This window comes from Heterocephalus glaber, unplaced genomic scaffold (genome assembly GCF_053883595.1).
Source record: "Heterocephalus glaber isolate CG9 unplaced genomic scaffold, H.glaber_assembly_v1.0 deba00001733, whole genome shotgun sequence".
NCBI lineage: Eukaryota > Metazoa > Chordata > Mammalia > Rodentia > Bathyergidae > Heterocephalus > Heterocephalus glaber.
The window spans coordinates 19,639,105-19,662,595 of NW_028258444.1; the positions used below are offsets into that span (position 1 = coordinate 19,639,105).

A 23,491-nucleotide genomic window follows, 5' to 3' on the forward strand; every position below is an offset into this window, starting at 1 on the left:
GATATCCACACAGAAGCAGTTCAAGCTGCACTGGCAAAGCATAAAGAACAGAAAATGGCTTTGCCCATGCCCACCAAAAGAAGGTCCACATTCGTCCAGTCCCCTGCGGATGCCTGCACACCTCCTGGTAGGTTTGTAAGACCCTTTTCACTCTGACAGTTACTATCAGGATGTTCCTGAAATAAATTCTGCCCTTTCTGTCTGAGGTAGGAACTAGAATGCTCTGCACGTGGTTAGAGGCACACAAGAAGGTGGCAGATTTTGATTACTGGCACATGTAAACAATACACAAAAAGAAGCCTTAAAAATAAAACAAAACAAAATGAAAACCACTTTTCCTTCTGACGTCTCACCATTTCCTTTGCAGTCTCCAAACTCATGTAGTCCTAAATGAATATGGGCCAAGGCCGCTCTGACTAAATAGCATTTTCGTGGGCATCCAAAATAGGACCCAAGGTCATATATTTGATTCATTTATACTTCTAAATCTGATCCTTCACCTCTCTTGCAGGCATAGAAGTAGGTGGACTTGGGATAAAATTTTGTGTGACACTAAAGATTATGGGAGAGCACTCATGCAGATTTGTAATAGATCTGAAGATAATGTTTGTGTGAATATACTTTATATACATTTTTATATTGTTTAGAATCTACTTTTTTTACTGAGGCCCTGAGATTAGTGGGAACTAGGTATCTTTATCCCATACTCACTCACTAGACTTGGAATCTTTATTCCCCCTCACATAAATTAACATCAAAAAAGACAAAAAGTTACAACTTCACATTTGAGGAACAACAGGAACAGCCTTAAGCTGTCTCATTTATTGAGAATTTTTCCCAAAACCTTAAAAAAATTTTTTTTTACATCAAATCCCACACCAGATCTTAATATAGCCCTCTCAGAATAAATATAATAAAATCTACTTCAGATCCTCAGGATAGTGCCTGTCTCTCTACTGTCATGTTACTGCTAGTGAAATCTTTGGGGGAAATTTTTGCCAATACTTTTGTGACCAACTGTCTCTGGGAAGATTCCTATGAAGTCACTAAAGTCCTATGAAGTTACTGATTTTTATTCACAGCTGTCACATTGTTGAGCTATTTATACTGATCCCATTCATAGATTCAGACTCAGTATTAATAGCTTTTGCCTAGATTTTGGCTAACTTCTCAAAGTATTTGGGTGTGCTGTGGGCTCATTAACTGTGTGTGCTTTTTTCTTATCTGTGGTATCAATATGTTTGAAGGAGAAATAGCTCTGTGGCTTCAAGTGTTTCTCTAAATGTAACACAGGATATCTCTAACATACCATCACAATAAGACATTTTGTGTCTATAATGGTGCATACTTCAAGCCCACTCTCATTCAGAATCTTGGATGGGTTCCCTTCCACATTAGTACAGTACAAGTTGGGTCCTCGTAGACAAAGGGGGCTCTTAGTTTAGTAACCATTCCTTGTTGGCAGATTCCACTGCAGAGCAGCTGAGGGTTCATGTGCAGTAAATGGCAAAGGGTAGGGAGCAGTGGGATGGGAAGTTCTTAGAAACAGTCTTCTCTAAGGCTGTGTTAAAGCAGTGCAGTTTCACAGTAAATAGGCTTCTTTTACTGCTTTGGATTAAGTGTGAGAGTGCAGCAAAAGATCTTGAGAAAGTGGAGATGGAGTGGAAACTTTTCTAATCTCCTTTCACAGAAGTCACTGCCTGAGGGGAATTTACCAGCTCTAGAAACAAATCTCAGCTGTTCATTGCTGAATGAGACCATAGTGTTGGAATTTACTATAGGCTTCTGTGTTTCTAAACACTAATGTTCTGCTCTGTCTGAACTCCTGAAGACATAGCATTATGTTCTCTCTCTCGCTGAGCTAAATTCCAGGCTCCTGTTTCCTTTCTTTGTTTCTTTCTTTCATTTTTTTTTTTTAGGCAAGATCTTGCTATTTAGTTCCGGCTGATCTTGAACTCACTATGTAGCCCAGGCTGGCCTTGAACTTGCAGCGATCCTCCTGCCTCAGCCTCTGGAGTGCTGGGGTACAGGCATGCACCACCATGCCTGGGTCATAATGTTCTTGATCACTTTACATATTTTAATAATTTCGTGAGTGCAGAGATGTAGTCCTCTCTCCTAAGATCTGTATTCTGTAGAGCAGAGTAATACCCATTTATCTTCTGTTTCGGGGATTTCTGAATAGTGTTTGAGAAACCTCAGTGTGCTCTTAGGGACATAACCTGTTGTCTACTAGAATTCTCTCCTAACAGGAGGAAATATTGAGACTACTCTTCATTATGATTTCTCACACAGCCCCCACATGGAATAGATCTTGAAGCTCTCATTCAACAATCATGCACATGCCTAAGACAAATGCTTTGCTCTGGCAAAGGAACATGGAAAGAAATACTGTGTATATATCAAAAGGCTTCTGCTAGCACCTTCCATTTTAGCAGGTAAAATGTTCTGTTCTCACATAGAATTCCAATTCCATTCTCTTTCCAAGCTTCTCAGAGCCACCAGTTCAGAGCTTTGGCTGCTGTGCTAACTTCAGCACGTACTCTGTAATTGGAATGATACAGATTACCATGGCCTCTGCATAGGATGACACACAAAGTTGTGAAGTGTTCCATATTTTTCTGACTGCCAAATAAGTTGTCCTTGTGTCCAAAAAAAAAAAATATATTTTTTTTCCTGCTGTCCTCTTGCAGTTCAAGCCTATATTAGCCTCTCCCGTGATCTGTTAAACCTGACCCAGGGCTGTCAGATAGGTTTCCTTTTGCATATCTATTCTGATAGCCCCTGAAACAACCACATTTAAAAAAATACTGAGGCTGCTTTCAAGGAATGGGGAGTGTGGGGGGAGAGAATTGACAATATTGCTTGTTACTGGCTGTTTTTTGTTTTTGTTCTTTTTCTTTTTAAAATCAGGCCAGCTACGAAAAAATGACCTAAAAAGATATACCACTGTTGCAGGGAAAAGTTAACTTAACGTTTCACAGTATTTTAGTCATCTTCCTTTCCACACTGTTTGAGATGTCGCACCACATATCACAGAACAAAGTGCAGATCACAGCCCCTACTCTGCACATGCTGTCTTGGTGAACCTAGCCTCTGGAATGACTCCTAGAATTCATTCGCTTTCTTTGGCTTCTTTGGGAGGGACTCACCACATAACTGCTTGAATTACTGAATTGATGAAAAGGTAGAGCTTCTTTTGGAGGAACTTAGTAAAAAAGGTTTAAGGAGTAAAATGTCATAAATCTTGGCTTCATTTATTATATCCTATAGTCTGGAAAATATGGTAAATAGTTGGCATAGGAAATAATTTATCTTTTGTTCATAAGTCACTCTCAAATAATAAGATGTCAGTCAACCTAAAACTTGCTTATTAATATGTACACTAATTTCTGCTGTGGATTGGAAAATTTAAGTTGTCTTAGATGGTAGCAGTCTATAGTTCTTTTTAATGCCTGTGGCCTTTTTCAGAGTCTTTATACTACTTGAATCACTGCCATCCAGTTCCCTTTATGTGTTGAAATCATTGACTAATGTCATGAGGCAATTACCTCAGCTCTTTCTTTGTAGGGGTTCTTTGTGTAGCACTATTATTCATTCATACAGAAAAACACAAAGCAAAAATAAGCATTTATTTTTTCCCCTCTGAGCTTTTTCTGCACTCTTGTGGACTTACCCTTCACTGCATTGTGAGGGTAGACAGGTGACCATATAGACTACATAATAACCCAGAAAGCACAGTAGGCTATTCAATTGGCTTCTGTAGAAAGGAGCTTAAAAGTAGATACCTGTCTCACACAGAGTCCTTCTTGACAGTGGCCATGGTAATTCTTCAGGCTAGAAGACAAAACATTTACCCCTCTATTTCTATATATGAAAATACTGTCCGTAAACAGATGGGATGTTGTTATACTTTTAACATGCTTTAACAGTGCTTTAGGGAATCTTAGTGCCTTCCAGTATGCAGAATACTTTCGCATACTGATGGCTGCCCTCCCTCACGTACCCCTTCTTAAATACTCTGTGAAGGAGTAAATTCTTTAGCGATGAGGCAAGCAGCAGGTTCATTCATAGTCTGCATGATTTGCCTCAGGAAAACTCTAATTAAATATCAGACTCAAAGTCTTCTTGGTTGTGTTTGTTACTGTACTCAGGTATCATGTGTAGCACATGTGCATCATGTGCACACCTGTAATCCCAGCACTCTGGGATGTGGAGGCAGGCGGACTGCAAGTTCAATCCTAGTCTATATAATTTAGCAACTTGGTGAGACCTTGTCTCAAAATGAAAAATAAAAAAGGTTCAATCCCTAGTACTGAAAAAAAAATCATGTATAGGAAATACTTTTTACCTGCTAGGTGCTCGTGTTGTATGATACTGGAATGGGTATTGTTCCCAACAAGTTAAATAGCCATTTCCTTCTGAGAGCTTATAACCCAAAACACATACCTTTATAAATGTGCTCTAATTAATTAATAGACATTATTTTAATAGACATTATTGTAAAAATTATTGGTATGGATTATGAACAATGATCTATAATCACTTGGGGGAACTTCTGCAGTGTGTGGTGGCACACACCTATAATCCCAGCTACTCAGGAGGTTGAGGCAGGAGGCTCACAAGCTCCTTAGTCTGGACAATTTAGCAAGACCTTGTCTCAAAAAGTAATTTTTTAAAAGAGGGCTGGGGGTGTAGTTCAGTGGTAGAGCATGCCTGGGTTTAATCCCTAGTACCACCAAAAAAGAAAAACAAAAGCCGGGGATTTAGCTCAGTGGCACTGTGCCTGCCTTGCAAGCACAAGGTCCTGAGTTTGATCCCTGGTACCAAAAAAAGAAAGAAAAACAAAATCACTCTATCTAAGTTGAATTTGTATATTTCAGTAGCTGATTGTAAAATTTAAGGTCTATAAATAGAAGTAGAGAATAATAGTACCCTCTGGAGAGAGAGAATAGAGAGAACTGAAAAAAAAAAAATTAAACTGCCACAAAAGAAGTCAAGAAAGCTTGCCTTATGCTTGGCTTTGAGATACCATAGCAGAGGTAGGGAGACCGTCTCTGCAGCTTTGTGATTCGTAGGTACAAGATTTAAATTTCACTACTTGCCAGGTAAGCACTATTTAACAAGTGGTCTTAGGTTTTGGTTTTTGTATATTTTTGTTTGTTTTTGGTATGAGATTTGAATCCAAGGCCATGCACATAGTCACTGTAGATTCTATATCTGAGCTATACCCCCAGCCCACTGACACATGTGTAAAGTATGTACTTAGCTAAGTTTTGACACTGTGAACCATGAAACCGTCACCACAATTAAGATAGTGAATATCTCTACCGCCGTTTACATTTCCTCCTAACTTCTCCCCCTCACTTTCTCTGTCCTTATCCCCAAGTAACCATTGATCTGTTTTCTGTTGCTGTACATTAGTTTGCATTTTTCTAGAATCTTATATAATAGAATCATATCATTTCACTTTTTTCTTTGGTCACAGGTAGATGAGGAAGGTCTGGCTTCTTTCAGCATAAATGTTTTTAGTTTTGTCTATTTTGTTGTGTCCATCACAACAGTAGATCATTCCATCTTATTGCTAAGCAGTATTCCACCACATGGGTAGGTATGCTACAGTTTGTCCATTCATTTGTTGATGGACATTTGGGTTGTTTCCCATTTTTAGCTAAACAAACAAACAAATAAAGCTTCTGTGAACACTCACAAGTCTTGGAACAGATACATACTTTCTGTTCTTTTGGTAAATGCTCAGGAATGCAATGACTAGACAATATAGCAGGTATTTAAAATTTTTAATAAACTGGGCATGTTGGTACACTCCTATAATCCCAGCACTCTGGGAGGCTGAGGCAGGAGGATCACAAATTTGAGCCCATCCTGAGTTCCATCCCCGGTACAAAAAAAAAAAAAAAATCTTCAAATTTGAGCCCAACTTCATGACTTGGTAATAACCTATCTTAAAAAATAAAAGGGGAGTAGGGATGCAGTTCAGTGGTAGAGCACCCCTGGGTTCAATTCCCAATACTGTAAAAAATTAAAATCAAGGGCCAGAGATGAAGCTGAGTATGAAGGCCCTGGGTTCAATTCCCAGTTGTGCAAGCAAGCAAACAAAGAAGCAAACAAATAAACGTTTTTAGATATGATACACGTATTTTCCACTAAGGAGAAAATGTTTTTCAAACATGGCTAAAGACAGAATGTTACATAGTTAAGAACAGTTAGTAAATTCAGGACCTTTTTCCCTTAAAATGAACAAGCTTTTTTTTTCTTTTTTATGAAAAAAAATTAATTTTCATAACCAAATAATAAGACAGTAGCAGTAGTTATTACATTGTATGCAGTTGTCTTCCAAGCACTCAGTACAACAAAAACCAAAAAAGATTCTTACAAAAAACAAACAGTAACACAAACTTTCTTTTCAACTAGCTAAGGTAAACTGCTTTATTAGTAAAAATGAAACAAATTAGCATATATATTGAAATACTATTTTTAAAACAAAAGAATATAAAATTTTAGGAAGTAAACTCCCTATTTATTCTGTTTTGATGTGTGTGTGTGTGTGTGTGTGTGTGTGTGTGTGTGTGTGTGTGTAGAGTGGTACCTTGTTTCAGAATGCTTTTGTTTGCAACAATTTGGTTTGCAAACAAAAGTATTTGGCAAAATTTTGTTTTTATTTGCAAACTCTGCATCAGATGACAAACACACCATGGTCATCTTTCCTGCAGAAACACAAATATGCCATCTTTTCCAAAATAGTGGAACAAATTAAGTTCGTGAACCCAGTTATCAGAGAAATCATGTGATATTTGAGCTCGTGTGTTGGACCTTATTTCACTTAACATTATGTTCTCGAGTTGCATCTATTTACCTACAAATGCTTCAAGTTAATCTTTTTTGTGACAGCATAGTACTTACTCTATTGTGTTCAAATACCACATTTTCCTTATCTTTTCATCTATTGATGGACATATATGCTGTTTCCAAGATCTAGTTATAAATTGTCCTGCTAGAAACATAGGTATGCATGTGTCCCTGTAATGTAATGATTTAAACCTTTTTGGGGAAATACCTAGGAGGGGGATAGCCTGGTCAAATGGAATTTCTACCTTTTTTTTTTTTAAAACTTTTAGTTTTCTTGAATCTCCACACTGATTTCCATAGTAATTGTACTAGTTTACATCCCCACCAACAACAGTGTAGAAGGGTTCCTTTTTCCTTATAGCCTAGCCAACATTTGTTTATTATTAGATTTTATGATGATGGCCATTCTTTCTGGGGTGAGATGGTTTAATAAGTTTGTTGTTTATGTTTCCTAATTGGTCATAGATCATAGGCTCCTGGTGACCAGTATTATATAAAGTGACATCAGATTTATACAACAAAGGGCAAATTGTATTTTCAAAATTGTTTTCTATTGTGAAGACATATTCATCATATTTAAGAACCAGGCTCTCAGTGGCCCATACCTGTAATCCAAGCTGCTTCAAAGGCTGAGGTAGGATTGCAAGTTGGGGGCTGGCTCAGGCAACTTAGCAGGACTCAGCCCCAAAATAGAAACCAGGGTTGGTGACAGCTTAGTAGTAGAGTGCTTGTGTAATGTGTGTGAGGCCCTGGGTTCAGTCTGTAAAATGAAATAATTTTAAAAAAATGTTTAAAGGAGCTTAGGCAAAGACTTTAGTTAACAGTAGGTAACAGACAACCAGAGCAGATTCAGTAGAAAATTGATAACTTTATTTCTATTAGTATTAATTTACCCTTGCCTAAATTTCTACCAATTCATAGCAGTTTCCTAGGTGATTACTTTATAAAAACGAAAAGCAACCAAATAACTTTTTTTTTTTTTTGGTACTGGGCATTGAACTCGGGACCTTGCACTTGCAAGGGAAGCGGTGACACCACTGAGCCAAATCCCTGGCCCAAAATAATAATATTTTTAGGGGAGCTCATTTTGATTTTTAAAAAGATGCAATTCTTATTTACATTTTGTGTATCAGCTTTCAGCCTTGCCCAGCCAATTTTGTGTTTGTGAGTTCATGCAAAGGGAGTTATTCTTATACCCATCTCCATTTCTTAGTTTGCATTATTAGCATGGTATGTTTATCTTCTGTCAGCCTTCATTTTCTATCCTCTTTACCTTCATGTTTATAGGAAGGAACTAGCTACTGTATTTAAATTATTCTTAGGGAAAATTTCAGATGTTGTTGCAAATTAAATAGGAACACCCCCCCCCCCCAATTATCCTTGCTAGGATGAGAAGGGGAACTAATATACATGGACCAGCTGCTGCTCTGTGCTGGTACTGCTGCAGTGCTTTCCGAATGTTGCCTTTTTTCATGGTCTCCCACTCTAGTTATTACAAAACAGATTTCCTTAGCATGTCTTACGAGGCCCTTAGCGATCCAGATGGCCTGCTTGTCTGGCCGTATCTTTCATTGCTGTCAGTTTTGCATCATGTGTTTTGACTTGCCTCAGCTTCTTTAAGATGTCCAAATATACCTAGCTTCCTCACCTACTGTTCCCCTCTACTGGCACTGCTTTCTCCTCGTCCCTTTGTCCCTCATAACAAAATCTTCCTTACCCTGCAGGCCTTGGTTTAGGTCTCAGTTTCTTGGGCATCTGCCCCGAACTCTTGTAAGACTCCCATCCATGAGAATCGGGACTGTGTCTTCCTGCTGTGTGTTTTATGCCTACCAACTAAATAGAGCTTAGTCATACTTGCCGAATGGAGGAACAAGCATACGGCCTTTGCAGATGGGTAATTTACCCCCACACTGCACAGCTAGTCGAGCAGTGGACTCCACAGTGCAGATGAAAGACTAACATGCAGGCCACATCCTACTCTGTGGCTGTAGTCATTAAACACTCTGAGGAGGGTTGGCAGGCAGATTAGGTAATTGAAGTGGAATAACGCACGCAGTTAATTGATTCAGTAGAATGTAATAAAACCAATTTTCCATAAATCTAGTTATAAAAATACTGTTTTTACTAACTTTGAAAATTGATCTGGGCATAGTGTCACGTGCCTGTAATCCCAGCACTTGGGAGGCTGTGGCAGGAGGATCACCGTGAGTTTGAGGCCAGCCTGGACTACATAGTAAATTCAAGGTCAGCCTGAACTGTATAGCAAGACCTTGTCTCAAAAAAACTGGGGGGGGAGTGTTTTTGATTTTAGACTCACAAATTAAAATAAATGGTGCTGTAGAAAATGGCAGCTGGCAAATCCAGTGGAGTTACACATCCTATTTCTCTTTCAAGGAACTCCATCCCTTTGAGACCTGGTCATTGTTTATCTCTTTAGCATCATTTTTTGCCCTATATCTCCTCAAAATCTTTGTTCATTTACATAGAAATATTTAAAATTTTGGACTGATTGGTCTTCTTCCTGTGAAACCCTGGCTTATTCCATGTCTGAGCATTTCTTTACATATTCTAGTCTGTGGGCTTCTCTCCTCTACTAGACTGTAAGCCTTTTTAGGACACTTAATGCCTCATAGGCATGCACTCATACATCAGAATCACTGAGCCCTGATGTAGTTCCTAGCAAATATTGTGGTTATGTAGGACATTATTATTATTTTTTTTTGGTACCGGGGATCGAACTCGAGTCCTTGCTCTTCCACAGCAGGCGGCGAAACCACTGAGCTAAATCCCCGGCCCCTGTAGGACATTATTTTAAAAGGCTAAAACAATCAGACTTGGGCCTCAGGTCTCATTCAGTATGAGATAATAAATTGATGGTAATACAGAGCAAGAAGCAAGTATGCAGGTATAAAGTAATTATTTGAACTTTCTTGCTTTGAGCCTGCAGAATTTGACTTCTGGCCTAGGTTATTTTTTCATGGTACTTGGAGTTTTCCAGCCCAGTTAGTTATTTCTTTAATTCTTTGAACCAAAGCAGGTCATGGATTTATGTTGTTACCTCAATTAAAGGAAAATGTTCTGCAGGATTAATTAATCTCAGTCCACCTCCCCTCCTCTATCTCAGTCTGAGTGCTGGGGAAGTGAAGGTTGACCACAGGGCCTTACATATGGTAGGCAGGCACCGTACCACTGAGCCTATATACCTAGCTCCACAAAATTTTAACTTTAAAAATTTGAGTAAATTCGTTCAATTCACAGATCATAAAACAAAGCTCCCCAAATCATACAAATCATATAGAAGGGTTTGTCCTACCTCAGACCAAATACCTTTTTTTTTTTTTTTTTTAACTTTTATGTCTTACAAGCTTAGAGCCTAGAATAATTCTTGACTTTTGTTTCCCTCAACTTTTGCTTCTCTATATTTGGCTGGAACCCCCTCCCCCTGTGCTTTTCTAATTAAGCCTTATTTTCCTGAAGTCAGAGCCAGGCTAAATACACAGTGAATTTTTCATAATTCTTCTCTGACTGAGAATGAAGAAAAGATCCTGTGCCCTCTCCTGCCCTGTTCAAAAAATGTACCCATGTTGCATGACCATCTGGCTTTTTCACTAAAGCCACGGATCTCTCCCGGCTGAGGACTGGTGGTCACCTCACTTCAGTTCCCATCACCTTGCTTACTGCTTGGCACACAAGTTTTTAACAAGATCAAGATAATTTTCTTTTAAGTAGAGCCTAAAAAGTACTTGTAAAAGTCACTATGGCAACCTCTCATGAGGTGCTCTACTTAAGAGATGAAGGAAATGGGCCAGGGATTTAGCTCAGTGGTTCCACCACCTGCCTTGCAAGCACAAGGTCCTGAGTTTGATCCCCGGTACCAAAAAGAAAAAAATACACAAGCACTTTTATTATTACTTGAACGTAAGTAGGTAAAACAGAATTTGGATGCTAATTAAGTTCGGAACAGAAAAATAGTGATGTTAAAAAGATTCTTAAAGGGTTTTATTTTTAATACAAAAGCAACTTAAAATTAGCTCCAGAGTTAGGCTGTTTTATTTTTGCAAGCTTTACCCAGTACAGTAGATCTTTCCTTGAGATTCCTGAGAATGTGAATGTTTTGCTGGTGTCAACATCAAATGTCTGATCAGTGAACAAGAACTGAAAAGTCATTGTTGTAGGCAGGATCGAGAACTTCTTTTTTTCTAATTCCACACAGACACGTCTTCGGCCTCTGAGGATGAGGGCTCTCTGAGACGCCAAGCTGCGCTCTCTGCTGCCTTGCAACAGAGCTTACAGAATGCTGAGTCCTGGATCAACCGTTCAATTCAGGGATCGTCCACCTCTTCCTCTGCATCTTCTACGCTGTCCCACGGAGAGGTCAAAGGAACCAGTGGGTCCCTAGCTGATGTATTTGCCAATACTCGAATAGGTAGGAGGTGGACCTACCCAAGAAGTCCAAATTATGTTCCATCTGGCATCCAGTATCCAGGAAACAGTATATGATTTGTGTTAGGTTTTTTTAGTATGGCCTGAGAAAATATAATCAGAAAGAACATGACAGTTAATGAAGCAAAGAAGGAAACACCAGCAATACATTTGTTGCAGAAATGATAGGTATCATCTGCATTATTGGTACCTAGTATTGCCCACCTGAAGCCATATCTATTTCCATAAGCAATACTCAAGCTGCAGGATATAACACCAGTCTTAACATGGGCTTATCCCAGTTGAAGGATATTCCTTATATTAAAAAAGTATTAAAATATGTAACATCTTAGATTTTCCCAGGATTATTATGTATGGTCTGTCCAGCAGAAAACATTGAACCTAAACAAATTCTACACCAACCAATATCAGTGAGCCCTTTTGTCTTTAGCATAAAGACTGGATTTATTATCCTTGCTGCTATGATACCGCTACACCTGGAATGTGCAGGCTGAGGATATTGGTACTCTGTGAACTGCTGCCTGCTGCTGATGCTACTATACGGAGTGTAGCTTTTGCTTGGCTCTGGTTTATGTTTTTATTTGTTCTTTAAAGAGCTGTGACATCTGCAGATAAAAAGATACAGATCTTTGTTTTTGCTTAATTGGTTAGTACAAAACTGCACTAAGAATATACATTGACATTATCTGTGGTATCTTTCCTTTTTTCTTGTCACATTTTGCTCTTAATTTTCCTCAGTGACCTTTTTTATTTATTAACTGATTTCTAAAAATAAAAAGTTAGAACTATGTTTCAATTCAGGTTTATAGTTTTTAAATATAATAGCTACTAAGATTGCCCATAGTAAAAGTCGTGTTCCAGCTCTGGATGATTTGCCGTTTGCTCTTGACTCTGCCCTGTAGTTCATTGAGCCTGCTAGAGCAGCTATGTACAAATATACATGTTCACCACCTCTTCTTTCATGGAGGGTAAGCAACAGGACCATGGTTGGTGAGCTTTCATTTCTATGTCTGTCTTAAAAGAGAGCAGTTTCACTTATAAAAAGTGTTATCTTAATACACAGTTAATATTATTTGCACTTTTGTTAAGATGATTTCATCTGACCTCTTATTTTTCTCTTGGTTTTGTGACTTTGAAAAGTTACTGGTTTAAATTATGCACATGAGGGGCCGGGGATTTAGCTCAGTAGTTCTGCCGCCTGCCTCGAAAGCCACAAAAAAAAATTGCTCACATGAACCATCTTATCCAATATTAATGCCTTTTGGATATTTGCTCTAGAGAAGTAATTCATTTTTCTGATAAGGAAAACTCAGAAACACAAAAATAATCTACAATCTCATTTCCTATAAATAACACTTTAGTGTTAGGACTTCAGTGTGTAGTCTAGATTTTATTTATGTATGAATATGTATGGCTTTGGTTTTGAATTTACAAAAATGAAATTGTCTTGAACATAATTTCATTAACATCTTTTCTTAGCATTATATCACAAATATCTTTTTTCATCGTTATAATTATTCTATTATTTTTATGGTTTTATTATATACTTTTTTTTTTTTTTTTTTTTTTGGCACCGGGGATTGAACTCAGGACCTTGCACCTGCCAGGCAGGTGCGGTGCCACTGAGCTACATTTCCAGCCTATTTACCTTTTTTCATATACCATTGTGTGACAGTGCCCTGATTTATTTAGCCATTGCCTATTTTGGATATCTAAAGAGTATCCAAGCCAGGTGTGGTGGTGCACACCTATAATCCCAGCACTTGGGAGACTGAGGCAGGAGGATTGCCATGAGTTTGAGGCCAGCCTGGGCTACAGAGTGAGTTCAAGGCCAGTTTGAACTATGTAATGAGACCTTGTCTCAAAAAAACAACAACAAAGGAAGTATCCAGCTTTTTACCATTACGCAGTCTGCTGGGATAAACGTGCTTGAATATATAGCTTTGTGCATTTATCTGCTTATTTTGTTGGGATATATCACTGTAAACTCTGAGTTGGCTTGGTAGATTTAAAATGTCTTTGTGTGTGTGTGTGTGTGTGTGCGCGCGCAGAGAATTGAACTGAGGAAGTGCTAAGCTACATTCCCTGCCTGTTTTGTTTTGTTTGTTTTTCTGTTTTGTTTGTTATTTTTGTGGGGTTTTTTTATTGTTGCCTAGACTGGCCTTGAACTTGTGATCCTTTTGCCTCAGTCTCCCAAGTAGCTGGGATTGCAGGGAGACGCCACTACACCTGGTCAAAAATGTGCACTCTTAATGCTTTTGTTATCATATTATCCTACAGAAAGTTATACTGCAATATACTTATGCTCACAAGCATGGTGGCACACCCCTGTAATCCCAGCACTTGGGAGGCCAAGGCAGGAGGATCGCCTGTGAGTTTGAGGCCAGCCTGAATTACATAGTGAGGCCCTGTCTAAAAAACCAAGTTAAAAAACGTCAATCAACCTATGTACCTGTGGTAGTATATTTCACACTTTAAAAAATATTAAACCAGTAATTACAGACCTTGTAGGCATAGAAAATCCTACCCCAAATTGATATTTTTAATTAAAATTAAACTTTTAAAAAAATTTTTTGAGATAGTGTCTCGCTATGTACTTCAGGCTGGCCTTGAACTCATGATAGCTTTGAGCCTAGGCTGGCTTCAAACCTTCAGCGATCCTCCTGCCTCAGCCTCCTGAATGCTGGGATTGCAGGTGTGTGTCACCCCTTCCAGTCCCCAAATTGATTTATATTATGCTTTTTTCCTTTTTGATGTTTTTTAATGACTTTTCATTATTTTTATGGCATATATTTATTTCCTCTAATTGTCCTTTTCTTATTTCTCCAGATGTTTTGTTTTTGTGTTTTGTTTGGGTTTTTTTGATACCAAGGATCAAACTCGGGACCTTGGACTTGCGAGGCAGGCGGTGGAACCACTGAGCTAAATCCCCAGCCCATGTTTTTTGAGACAGAGACTCTTATATAGCTCAGGCTGGCCTCAAATTCACAGTCCTTCTGCCTCTTCATTTGAGTTTTTAGTAGCACATTTCTGTTGAATTTATCTCTTCTAACTTACAGCATTCACTTTCTCTGTATTAAGAGTCTTTTTTATTTAAAGCCAGAAAAGGAATTGTCTATTAAGATTCAAGTTACCTAGGGTTTTATAAAAATTAGAGGGGCCTTTACCTGGTTATACTTTGCCTGGAAACTTGAATGATCTGACTCACCCCCCAAGACACTTTTGGTCTTCAACGGGAAGAGAAACATTGAAATAATAAACGGTAATCATAAAGAAATGTTCAAGAGACTAGGATATTAGTAGCCAATTAAGATCCTAGTTTAGTTTCATTTTGCAGTCAACTTTTATTGACTTCAGATGCCACTTTTTTATTTGGATTATCTTTATAACATTGATTTCTACTTGATTTCCTCAATAGAAAATAATGTTTTTCAGAAACATTGACTGTGTGATTTGATCTAAAGCTGCTCAAATCTTGAAAATAATAATTTTAGAAACTTCATATATCCTAGCTTAATTTCTTGTTTTCTCATTACAAATTGCTGGTAGAATTTTATTTAAAAGCTCATTCAACAACAGCTAATGACCTAGTTAAGTAGTTTTTAAAGAAATAAAAAGAAAAACTTCTTATTTTTGCTGTTAATGTCATATAATTCTCAGTTTTGTTTTCTCCCCTCTTAGAGAATTTCTCTGCTCCCCCTGATGTCACTACAACTACCTCTTCCTCATCATCCTCCGTACGCCCAGCAAATATTGACCTGCCCCCCTCTGGAATAGTTAAAGGCATGCACAAAGGATCCAACAGGTCCAGCCTTATGGATACAGCGGACGGTAGGGAATTTTTTTTTTTTTTTTTTTTTTAGTAGCTAAATAAGGAGTATAAATTAAACTGAAAAATTCAAATTGAAAACAGAATCTCCTGGCCGACTGGCTCAGCCACTGCAGAATCACGCTGCCTTGGCTAGCCTGTGGCAGGTCGTCCAGAGTGCCCCTCTCCACACTTGTCACACTTAGTCAGGGTTTCCAAGAGATACTTTGAACTGAAAACCAAGTGTGGAAAAAGAAAAGAATGCTATAGAAGAAGAGGGATCTTAAATGAAACCTTGAAGCAACATATTAATAATAACAACCCTGTAAACTTGCCATTTACATATTTATACCCATGTGGCCCAATTGAAATAAGAGTGAGGCTATAGTCAGAGACCAAAGGGCATCAGAAATAAAAGCTCATGAGGAAGTACAGACCCTAAAATACCTTTAAGTCATGAATTTTAATTTGTTACCATTGTTTTCCCTTATAGGTGTTCCTGTCAATAGCAGAGTATCCACAAAAATCCAGCAGCTTCTCAATACTCTGAAACGACCCAAAAGGCCTCCATTAAAGGAATTTTTTGTGGATGACTCTGAAGAAATTGTGGAAGGTAGTAGTTAAAAACACCAGAAACATATATTCATTAAGCAAATATTTCTTAAGCAGTTACGACAAGTCAGGTACTTAGGGTAAAGGATGAACAAGATTCTTGGTTCAAAGAGTTTGCAGTTCTTTGTTCTTTTCTCCTTAGAATCATTTCTATTTTAGATCTCAGATGCAAGGTAAGGAGGGAGAGAAGGGAAGAAGGGCAAGGAGTTGAGATAATTATTGAGCCTAAAATTATCTTTGTTAATATGCTCTTGAATTCAGGACTGTCGTAAGTGTCTAATTTTAAGTTATTTATACTTGGCATTTCTTTAGGATGCAGATATTAAATTCAACCCAAAACGTTTGCCCAGTCTTTTTTTCATGTAATATAGTCCTTTCATTAAATCAGCCAATCATACGTATGTGTATATATATATGCCTTCTGCAAGACAGCTGGGTAGGCGGTGAGAAAGGTGCAGAGATTTATTAGGAAATCACTTCTTTCGTGTTTCTGGTTTATAGCAGTGCTGAAATACAGACATGTAGAAACATGTGTATAAGTTTTTTTGCAGATACAGGCACTTGGGAAATGAGAAGAAATTTAGTTCCATCTGTGTGTTTAGAGAAGGCTTCTCAAAAGAAGTAATCATTAGAGCTTTATTTAATAATTTTAAAAATACAGGTGAATCCATGATTTCTAAGATCAGTAGGGAAAAGTCGGGGAATGGTTATCAGTATAGATAAAATGAAATGACTATTTGATTATTCCTGAAGCTAGGTAATGAATAGTTCTACTTAATAAAAGCTTTTGTCAAAAAAATGTAGAGGACCAGGGATTTAGCTCAGTGCTGCCTGCCTCGCAAGTGCAAGGTCCCGAGTTTGATCCCTGGTACCAAAAAAAAAAGAAAGAAAAAGTGGAGCTTTTGTTGACAGAACCAAGCCTTGGTGTCTTTGTAGCTCATCTTCATGTCCTGAGCCAATAGCAGCACCTCCCAACCTTGTTCCCATACTAGAGATTGATTTCAGGGAGTGAACTACATCCTCAGTTCTTTTGAAATTTGTTTTGTTTTTAGACAGGGTCTCACTAAGTCACTAGGTTGCCCAGGCTGGCAACCTCCTGCCTCAGCCTCCTACATTGTTACAACTCCATCCATGTGCCACCACACCCAGACATTTTTTCCCCCTAGTACTGGAGATTGAATTAAGGCCTTCACACTGAGCCTATATCCCCATCCCTTTTCATTTTTTATTTTGAGACAGGGTCTCACTAAAGTTGCTGAATTGTCTAGCCTAGGTTCAAACTTGCAACCCTCCTGCATCAGCCTCCAGAGTGCTGGGATTAAAGGTGCACATCACTACACCTGGCTTAATAGTAGCTTTGATCACATTAGACAGTTATTGGAATTAGGCATAAATACACATTGGTAGACTAGTTTTCTCAGTTCATGCAGCAAAAAGCAACCTGATATCTTTTGGTTTTTTTCTTTTCTTTGCTTTTTGTCTTTTTGAGACAGGGTCTCACTGTGTAGTTCAGGCTGGCTTTGAACTCACTGTGTAGCCCAGGCTGACCTCCAACTCATGGTGATCCCCCTGGTTTGTTTTATTTTATTTATTTTTTTATTGTGGGTTTTTTTTTTTTTTTTGGTACCAGGGATTGAACTCGGGTCCTTGCGCTTGCACAGCAGATGGTGAAACCACTGAGCTAAATCCCCGGCCCCTAATTTTTTTTTTTTTTTGGTACCAGGGATTGAACTCGGGACCTTGCACTTGAGAGGCAAGCAGCAGAACCACTGAGCTAAATCTCCGGCCCTTGTTTTGTTTTTAAAACAACCTGACGTGAGGTTAAGATGAGATTGTGTCTCTTAGGAGTCATTAAACTCACTGAACTGTGGACATCTTTCTTGATGTACTGATGTCCAAGGTGCCCACACCAGTAACAGCCTTTCTAGTCTTCCTAGCACTGTTTGTTGACCTGGCAAATGAAGGTGGAGGTTTAATAGAAATCATACTTGAATAATTCACATTGGTAGACTATACCTAACAGCATTCTAGTAATTATAAATAGGCAATCCTCTCTTGTTTGATCAGTTGCTACCTTTGGAAAAGAAAAATAGCAGTATATCTTAGAAGTTTCAGAGGCTGTGCCCAGAGCTTGTGTTGAGTCCTGATGCAGGATGGCAGTAATACAGACACTTATATTCAGAAAGCCATGCTACACATATGTAGTCTGTCCATAACACTAGAATTATTGGGACTCATTGTGGCTTTTTAAAAAATGTAAATGAATTAACTTGGAATCTGCTACTATACAAGGTTAGCAGAGACTTTATCTAGGACAGTGAATTGGAGAGTGAAGCTGTTTCTTGAGCTTGGTATTGGCAGAAAAATGAATCAGAACACTTTAAGCTTCCCAAATCTGTCATTATATTTAGCCATAAAACACAATTTATTTTCCTATTTATTTTGCCCATTTAACACTTGTTGCCGCTTCTGTCTTTTCTCCCTTTTGCAGTGGCAGCAGGGTGGTGGTGCCACTTCATTTATGTCCCTTTTACCTGTCAAATTTCCTATCTACCCTTCAAGGCTCAGCGTAGGCTTTACCTCTTCCAGTTGAGTGTGGTATCCCTCCTCTCCCAAAATATGTCTTTGCACACTGTTCACATTGTCCTAGTCTTTGCTCTGAGTGTGTATGTTCCCAGTGCGTGCTGGATGCTTGGGCCAAGTACATATTAGGCACAAAAATGTTTGTTCAAAGTATGATATCTGCAGCATTTATTTTTTCAATGTTTATCATATTCTGTGTACTTAATTAGCCCTTAGTAAATACTTGACTATTTGTTCTATGTATAAATGATCTTTCCATTTATAAAAATGTAGGGTTTTAAAAATCAGTTGAGGGCTGAGGATTTAACTCAGTGATTCTGCTGCCTGCCTTGCAAGCACAAGGATCCAAGTTCCATCCTTGGTACAAAAAAAAAAATCAGCTGAATAATGTTCATTGTAGAAAAATTAAGAGAACTTTAGTTTTATCTGTATCAGAGTATATGAAACATTATTCACCTCCAGACCTCCTTGGAATAACCATGTTAACAATCTAGCTTTTGTTTGTTTGGTTGGTTGGTTGGTTTTTGGTGGTTTTTTTAGTACCTGGGATCGAACTCAGGTCCTTGTACTTGCTTTCGGGGCAGGTGGCAGAACCACTGAGCTAAATCCCCGGCCCTGTTTGTTTGTTTTTAATTCAGTTGGAATCAACTTAATGTTGTTGAGCAACTTCTGTGTTTTAGGCACTGGAGGCAGTAAGGGAAAGAAGACCTTTCCCTCAGGAAACCCTCAGTCTTTGGTGTGGGAAGTGGCTCATAATGGAAGTTGCTGATCCTTAGTGCTTTAGTAAGAGTAGACGAGGACCAGCGATTTAGCTCAGTGGTTCTGCCGCCTGCCTTGCAAACGTAAGGTTCGGAGTTTGATCCCTGGTACCAAAAAAAAACCCCAAAACAAAACACATGTTCATAGCAATGTTATTTATGGTGGATACAGAATGAAAAAAAAGAGGGGTGTGCGACTACGTAGTGCGGGAGCATTACGGAAGGGATAGTCCCCTCCAAGAGTGGGTGGAGATGGTTCCCAAGGAATGTGCTTTTGGAGCCAGTGCCGAGGATGAGTAAGAGTTTACCAAGAGGCAAAGGGATCATTGTGCGAAATGGGTGCGAATGTGGAGACGTGGAATGTTTGGTGTTGCCCCTTATCTGCTTGAGTCTAGTGATGACCCAGTACCATTACTGTTCCTATTTTACAGATGAAAGTAAAGCTCAGGTGGATTAATTTGCTTAGGGTTATACTAATAAGAAGGGAAGGTAAAATTGGGTTTTCTGGCTGTAGTTTTTGCTTTTTCATTTAACATAACCCTGTGCAATGGAGCCTGGCTCTGTAACACTGGATATAAACTGTAAAGCATCGGAAAAAGGGTTACTAATTGTGAAATTGCTGAAAAGAAATTTATACTTTGTGTTTTTCTGTGTGTGGGGTCAGGATTTGTTTGTTGAATATGATTTCATCGTTAAGTGGAAAATGGAATTGAGGCCCAGTGTATAGATTACTATTTGTAACCATGCACTTTATTTTCTCTAAGTTTAAATCGGATAAATATGAAGAGAAAAGGAAGGTGTATTTGGGATTAAAATTATGTTTGTTGGTGCTTGGTCTTCTTTCACCTCATTTCTTTTTGGTATAGTACCTCAGCCAGACCCCAACCAGCCCAAGCCTGAGGGCCGACAGATGACACCTGTGAAGGGGGAGCCCCTGGGCGTTATCTGTAACTGGCCACCTGCTCTAGAATCTGCCCTGCAGCGCTGGGGCGCCACTCAAGCCAAGTGCCCCTGTCTGACTGCGCTGGATGTGACAGGGAAACCTGTTTACACGCTCACATACGGTGAGTGTCCCCGAGTCCAGATTCTTCTGTTGCCTAGCTGTTCCTCGGAGTGTCATGGGTAGTATTTTTGTCTTGATACCTGGCAATTGTTGGTCATTATGTTTCAAAGGATCTTTTCAAATACTTAATAGGATCCTAAGTTCTCAGTAAAGCTTTTGCCAAATATTTTCACTTGCTAATGTAACACTCCCAAGCCACTAATATTTAAAGACTACAGAAAGAAGAGACTGTAGATCTATTGATGCTTTACTGTTAGAAGATTTTTTAAAAAGTTTAATCAGTATTAATGTGCATGGAGAAAATAAAGTTGTTTTATCTGAAATTTGAAACTGACTACTTTTTCTTTTTAACTGTGTCCTGCATTTTGCTCATAATAGGCACAAATTTACTAATGAACAAAGAATCAGTACTTTTCCATTTAAATTTCTTTCTGATCTTTTATTTTATTTTTGAGGGTACTGGGGATCAAAGCCAGTGCCTGGTAGCTACATATCCAGCCCTTAAGGGTTTTTTCTTTTTGAAATCTTTTCAAGAAAAATGGAGTCACTCCTGGTTTATGAGATTTTTGTTTGCTTGTTTGTTATTTGTTTTTTGAGACAGGGTCTTGAACCCATGGCCATCCTCCTCCCTCAGCCTCCCACATGCTGGTCAGGCATGAGATCTTATACTGCTAGTTTATTCAAGTAGATTACTTTTACTCTTTCTTATCTATTATCTAGATAATACTAGACTGAATATAGTGTTTGAGGAAAAATAAGTTTTTATTTAAAAAATTGTACAGGTTGACCTGCTTTAAACCTTGAATGCCCCTGTTAAGTAATTTGTACGTAAAAGTAGCAGCTCTTTAAAATAGTATCGATCCCCAGTACCATAAAATAAAATTGTATGATTTCTTTTTTCACTTTCCTCATAATCTAAAATAAGTGTTTCTAAGAGTAGCTGGGGGGGCGGTAAGAAGAAGGAAAGAAAAGGATTGATTTTTCTTTTTTCTTTTGACCAAAAGAATTTAGTGTTCACCTCAGAAGTTAAGTATTAATTTCATCTGTATAACCTCAAATCATTTAGCTAGCCAGATCTTACATGTTTAACATCTATGAATATAGCCGTATGTCTCAAACAGTCAATTTCCATTTCAGTTAGTGAATTTTACAGTGAGAGTGGTATGGAGTGTTGGATCGTTTTGAGTCATTCTGTTTGCTTTCCAGTTACCTGAACTATCTGATAGCATCCATTGAGTTCTTTAGGAAATGCTTAGGACAGAACTAGTCCTCTGTTTTTCAGTCCTTTGGGGAAGAGAAATTGTTTTCCTTTCTTTAAAAGTGATCAACTCACATCAAATTATTCCTAAGTATATTCACAGGAAATCAGAAAAAAGTTAAAATATTCTAAAAACCAGGGTGATTTATCTTTGTTTCCAGGCTGGACTGGGTCTTAAAACGGAATGAATCTGGAGCTTCTGTGGGAAAGGGGCTGGCTCTGCGCTGGGGGAGGGGGGGTGCCGGCAAAGGTGTCACCTGGAAGAAGCCATTGTCTTACTCAACTTGCTGGTGAGCTGAACTCTGTGTTGCTGAAATCAGCCTGTATTTTTTAATATGACTTTTTTTTTCTTTATCCAGGAAAGTTGTGGAGCAGAAGTTTAAAATTGGCCTACACACTGCTTAATAAACTGGGGACCAAAAATGAACCTGTGTTAAAACCAGGAGACAGGGTAATTGGTTTTTTGGTTTTATTTTAATTTAATTTGAGGGGGAGCCAGCCTTTGAAACAGGGTCTTGCTATATATAGTTCAGACTGTCCTTGGACTTACTGTGTAGCCTAGGCTGACCTCAAACTTGGTTTAGGCTGCCTGCCTCAGGCTCCTGAGTCCTGGGATTATGGGTGTCTAACACCATACCCAGCTGTGTTTTGCTTTTAGAAAGATAGTATTTATTGTTTTCTAATGTGCACATTCTAGGGCTTTAATAATATATAACAGGAAAATTTACATAACTCATTAAATAAAAATGGTGTCTGGATGCAGTGGCACACACCTGTAATCTTAGCTGCTTGAGAGGTTGTTGAGGCTTGAGTTCAAGTCCAGCCTGAGCAATTTAGTGAGAACTTGTCTCAAAATTAAGAAAAACTAAAAAGGCTAGGGATGTAGCTCAGTGGCAGTGCCCTGCAGTTCAACTTCCAGTACCACGAAAATAAAACAGAAAAAGAAAATTTAAATTGCTTAGTTCCAACCCAAGTTAGCCAAGTACCACACAAGATAGTTTTTCTAGTCAGAGACTGAAGACAGTTCACACTCCCTTTTCTGAAGCTACTCATTTGTAAACTCCTGAGGACTAATAAAAGAGAAATCTAAATCTTTCTGGGAATAAATACTTCAATATTTAGACAATAAAAGTAGCGATAAAAATTAACACTGATTTTTCTTTATAGAATGCCTCATAAAACTTTTAAACAATTTTCTCTTGTTTTATATAGAAAAGGAAAGAGATTGATGTTACTACTCAGAAAAATGAGTTGATATTTTATTTAATCAAAAGTGACAGGCCACTATGTTCACTCTTGCATGGTGGCTGCCCTCACGCTGCAGGGTGTACTTCTTTTCTTTTTATTTGGCCCAGACTCACTCTGCAGAGCCTACTTCTTTTCCTACCTTTGATAAAACTGCTACCATTAAAAAAGGTGACAGTAAGTTAAATTTTAAAATGTTTTTTGAAGGTCTTTTCCTACTAATGACTTTCTGAATATGATTATTACATCAATCATTACTTTTTGGTCTGGGGATTTAGCTCAGTGGTTCCCGGCACCTGCCTTCCAAGTGCAAGGTCCCGAGTTCGGTCCCCGGTACCAAAAAAACAAAATAAAACCCCAAAAAAGCATTACTTTTCATTTGGAATTTGTGAAATGAAATACCGACTACAAACAGACTTCTTTTTAGTAGCTTCATGATTACAGAATCTAGTAAACTACCCTGGTAAAATACTTCTTACATTTTGGCAGTATGGCTTTTAGTTACAGATGTGACATTTGAGTGTTTCCTGTGCCTCGTTCAACCTTAAGAAGGTGATGTATCTACCCAGGTGTCGACGTGGGCATTATACATAGGAAGGAAATTGTCTGAAGGCCTGTGGAACGAGAATGTTGGAGCTCTAGGAAAGTTTAAAAGGTTCAGACTGAATTTATCTTAGGAGTGAGTTAAAAGAATCTGAAGTCTAGCATGGTGGTGCATGTCTGTAATCCTAGCATTCGGGAGACTGAGGCAGAAGGATTGCCGTGAGTTCAAGGCCAGTCTGGGGTACATAGTGAGTTTAAGGCCATGCTGAACTGCATAGCAAGACCTTGTCTCAAAATACCAAAAAGAGGGA

General features: G+C 38.4%; 1 protein-coding gene and 1 pseudogene across 4 annotated transcripts in view; both read left to right on the plus strand.

The window, feature by feature from the left end:
- Nucleotides 1-23,491, plus strand: part of Dip2b (DIP2 acetate--CoA ligase B (putative)) — a 238,524-nt gene that overhangs the window by 142,666 nt on the left and 72,367 nt on the right. For 3 of the 4 annotated variants that reach the window (XM_087200086.1, XM_004862979.4, XM_087200085.1), the window contains exons 4-9: nt 2-127; nt 11,081-11,293; nt 14,992-15,141; nt 15,612-15,731; nt 19,938-20,135; nt 21,752-21,843. In XM_087200086.1, the coding sequence (XP_087056212.1) occupies nt 2-127; nt 11,081-11,293; nt 14,992-15,141; nt 15,612-15,731; nt 19,938-20,135; nt 21,752-21,843 (899 nt within the window). The remainder of the gene's footprint in view (nt 1; nt 128-11,080; nt 11,294-14,991; nt 15,142-15,611; nt 15,732-19,937; nt 20,136-21,751; nt 21,844-23,491) is intronic. The other variant, XM_004862981.4, reaches the window with a different exon arrangement.
- On the plus strand, nt 2,524-2,621 carry LOC147821523 (U6 spliceosomal RNA; annotated as a pseudogene).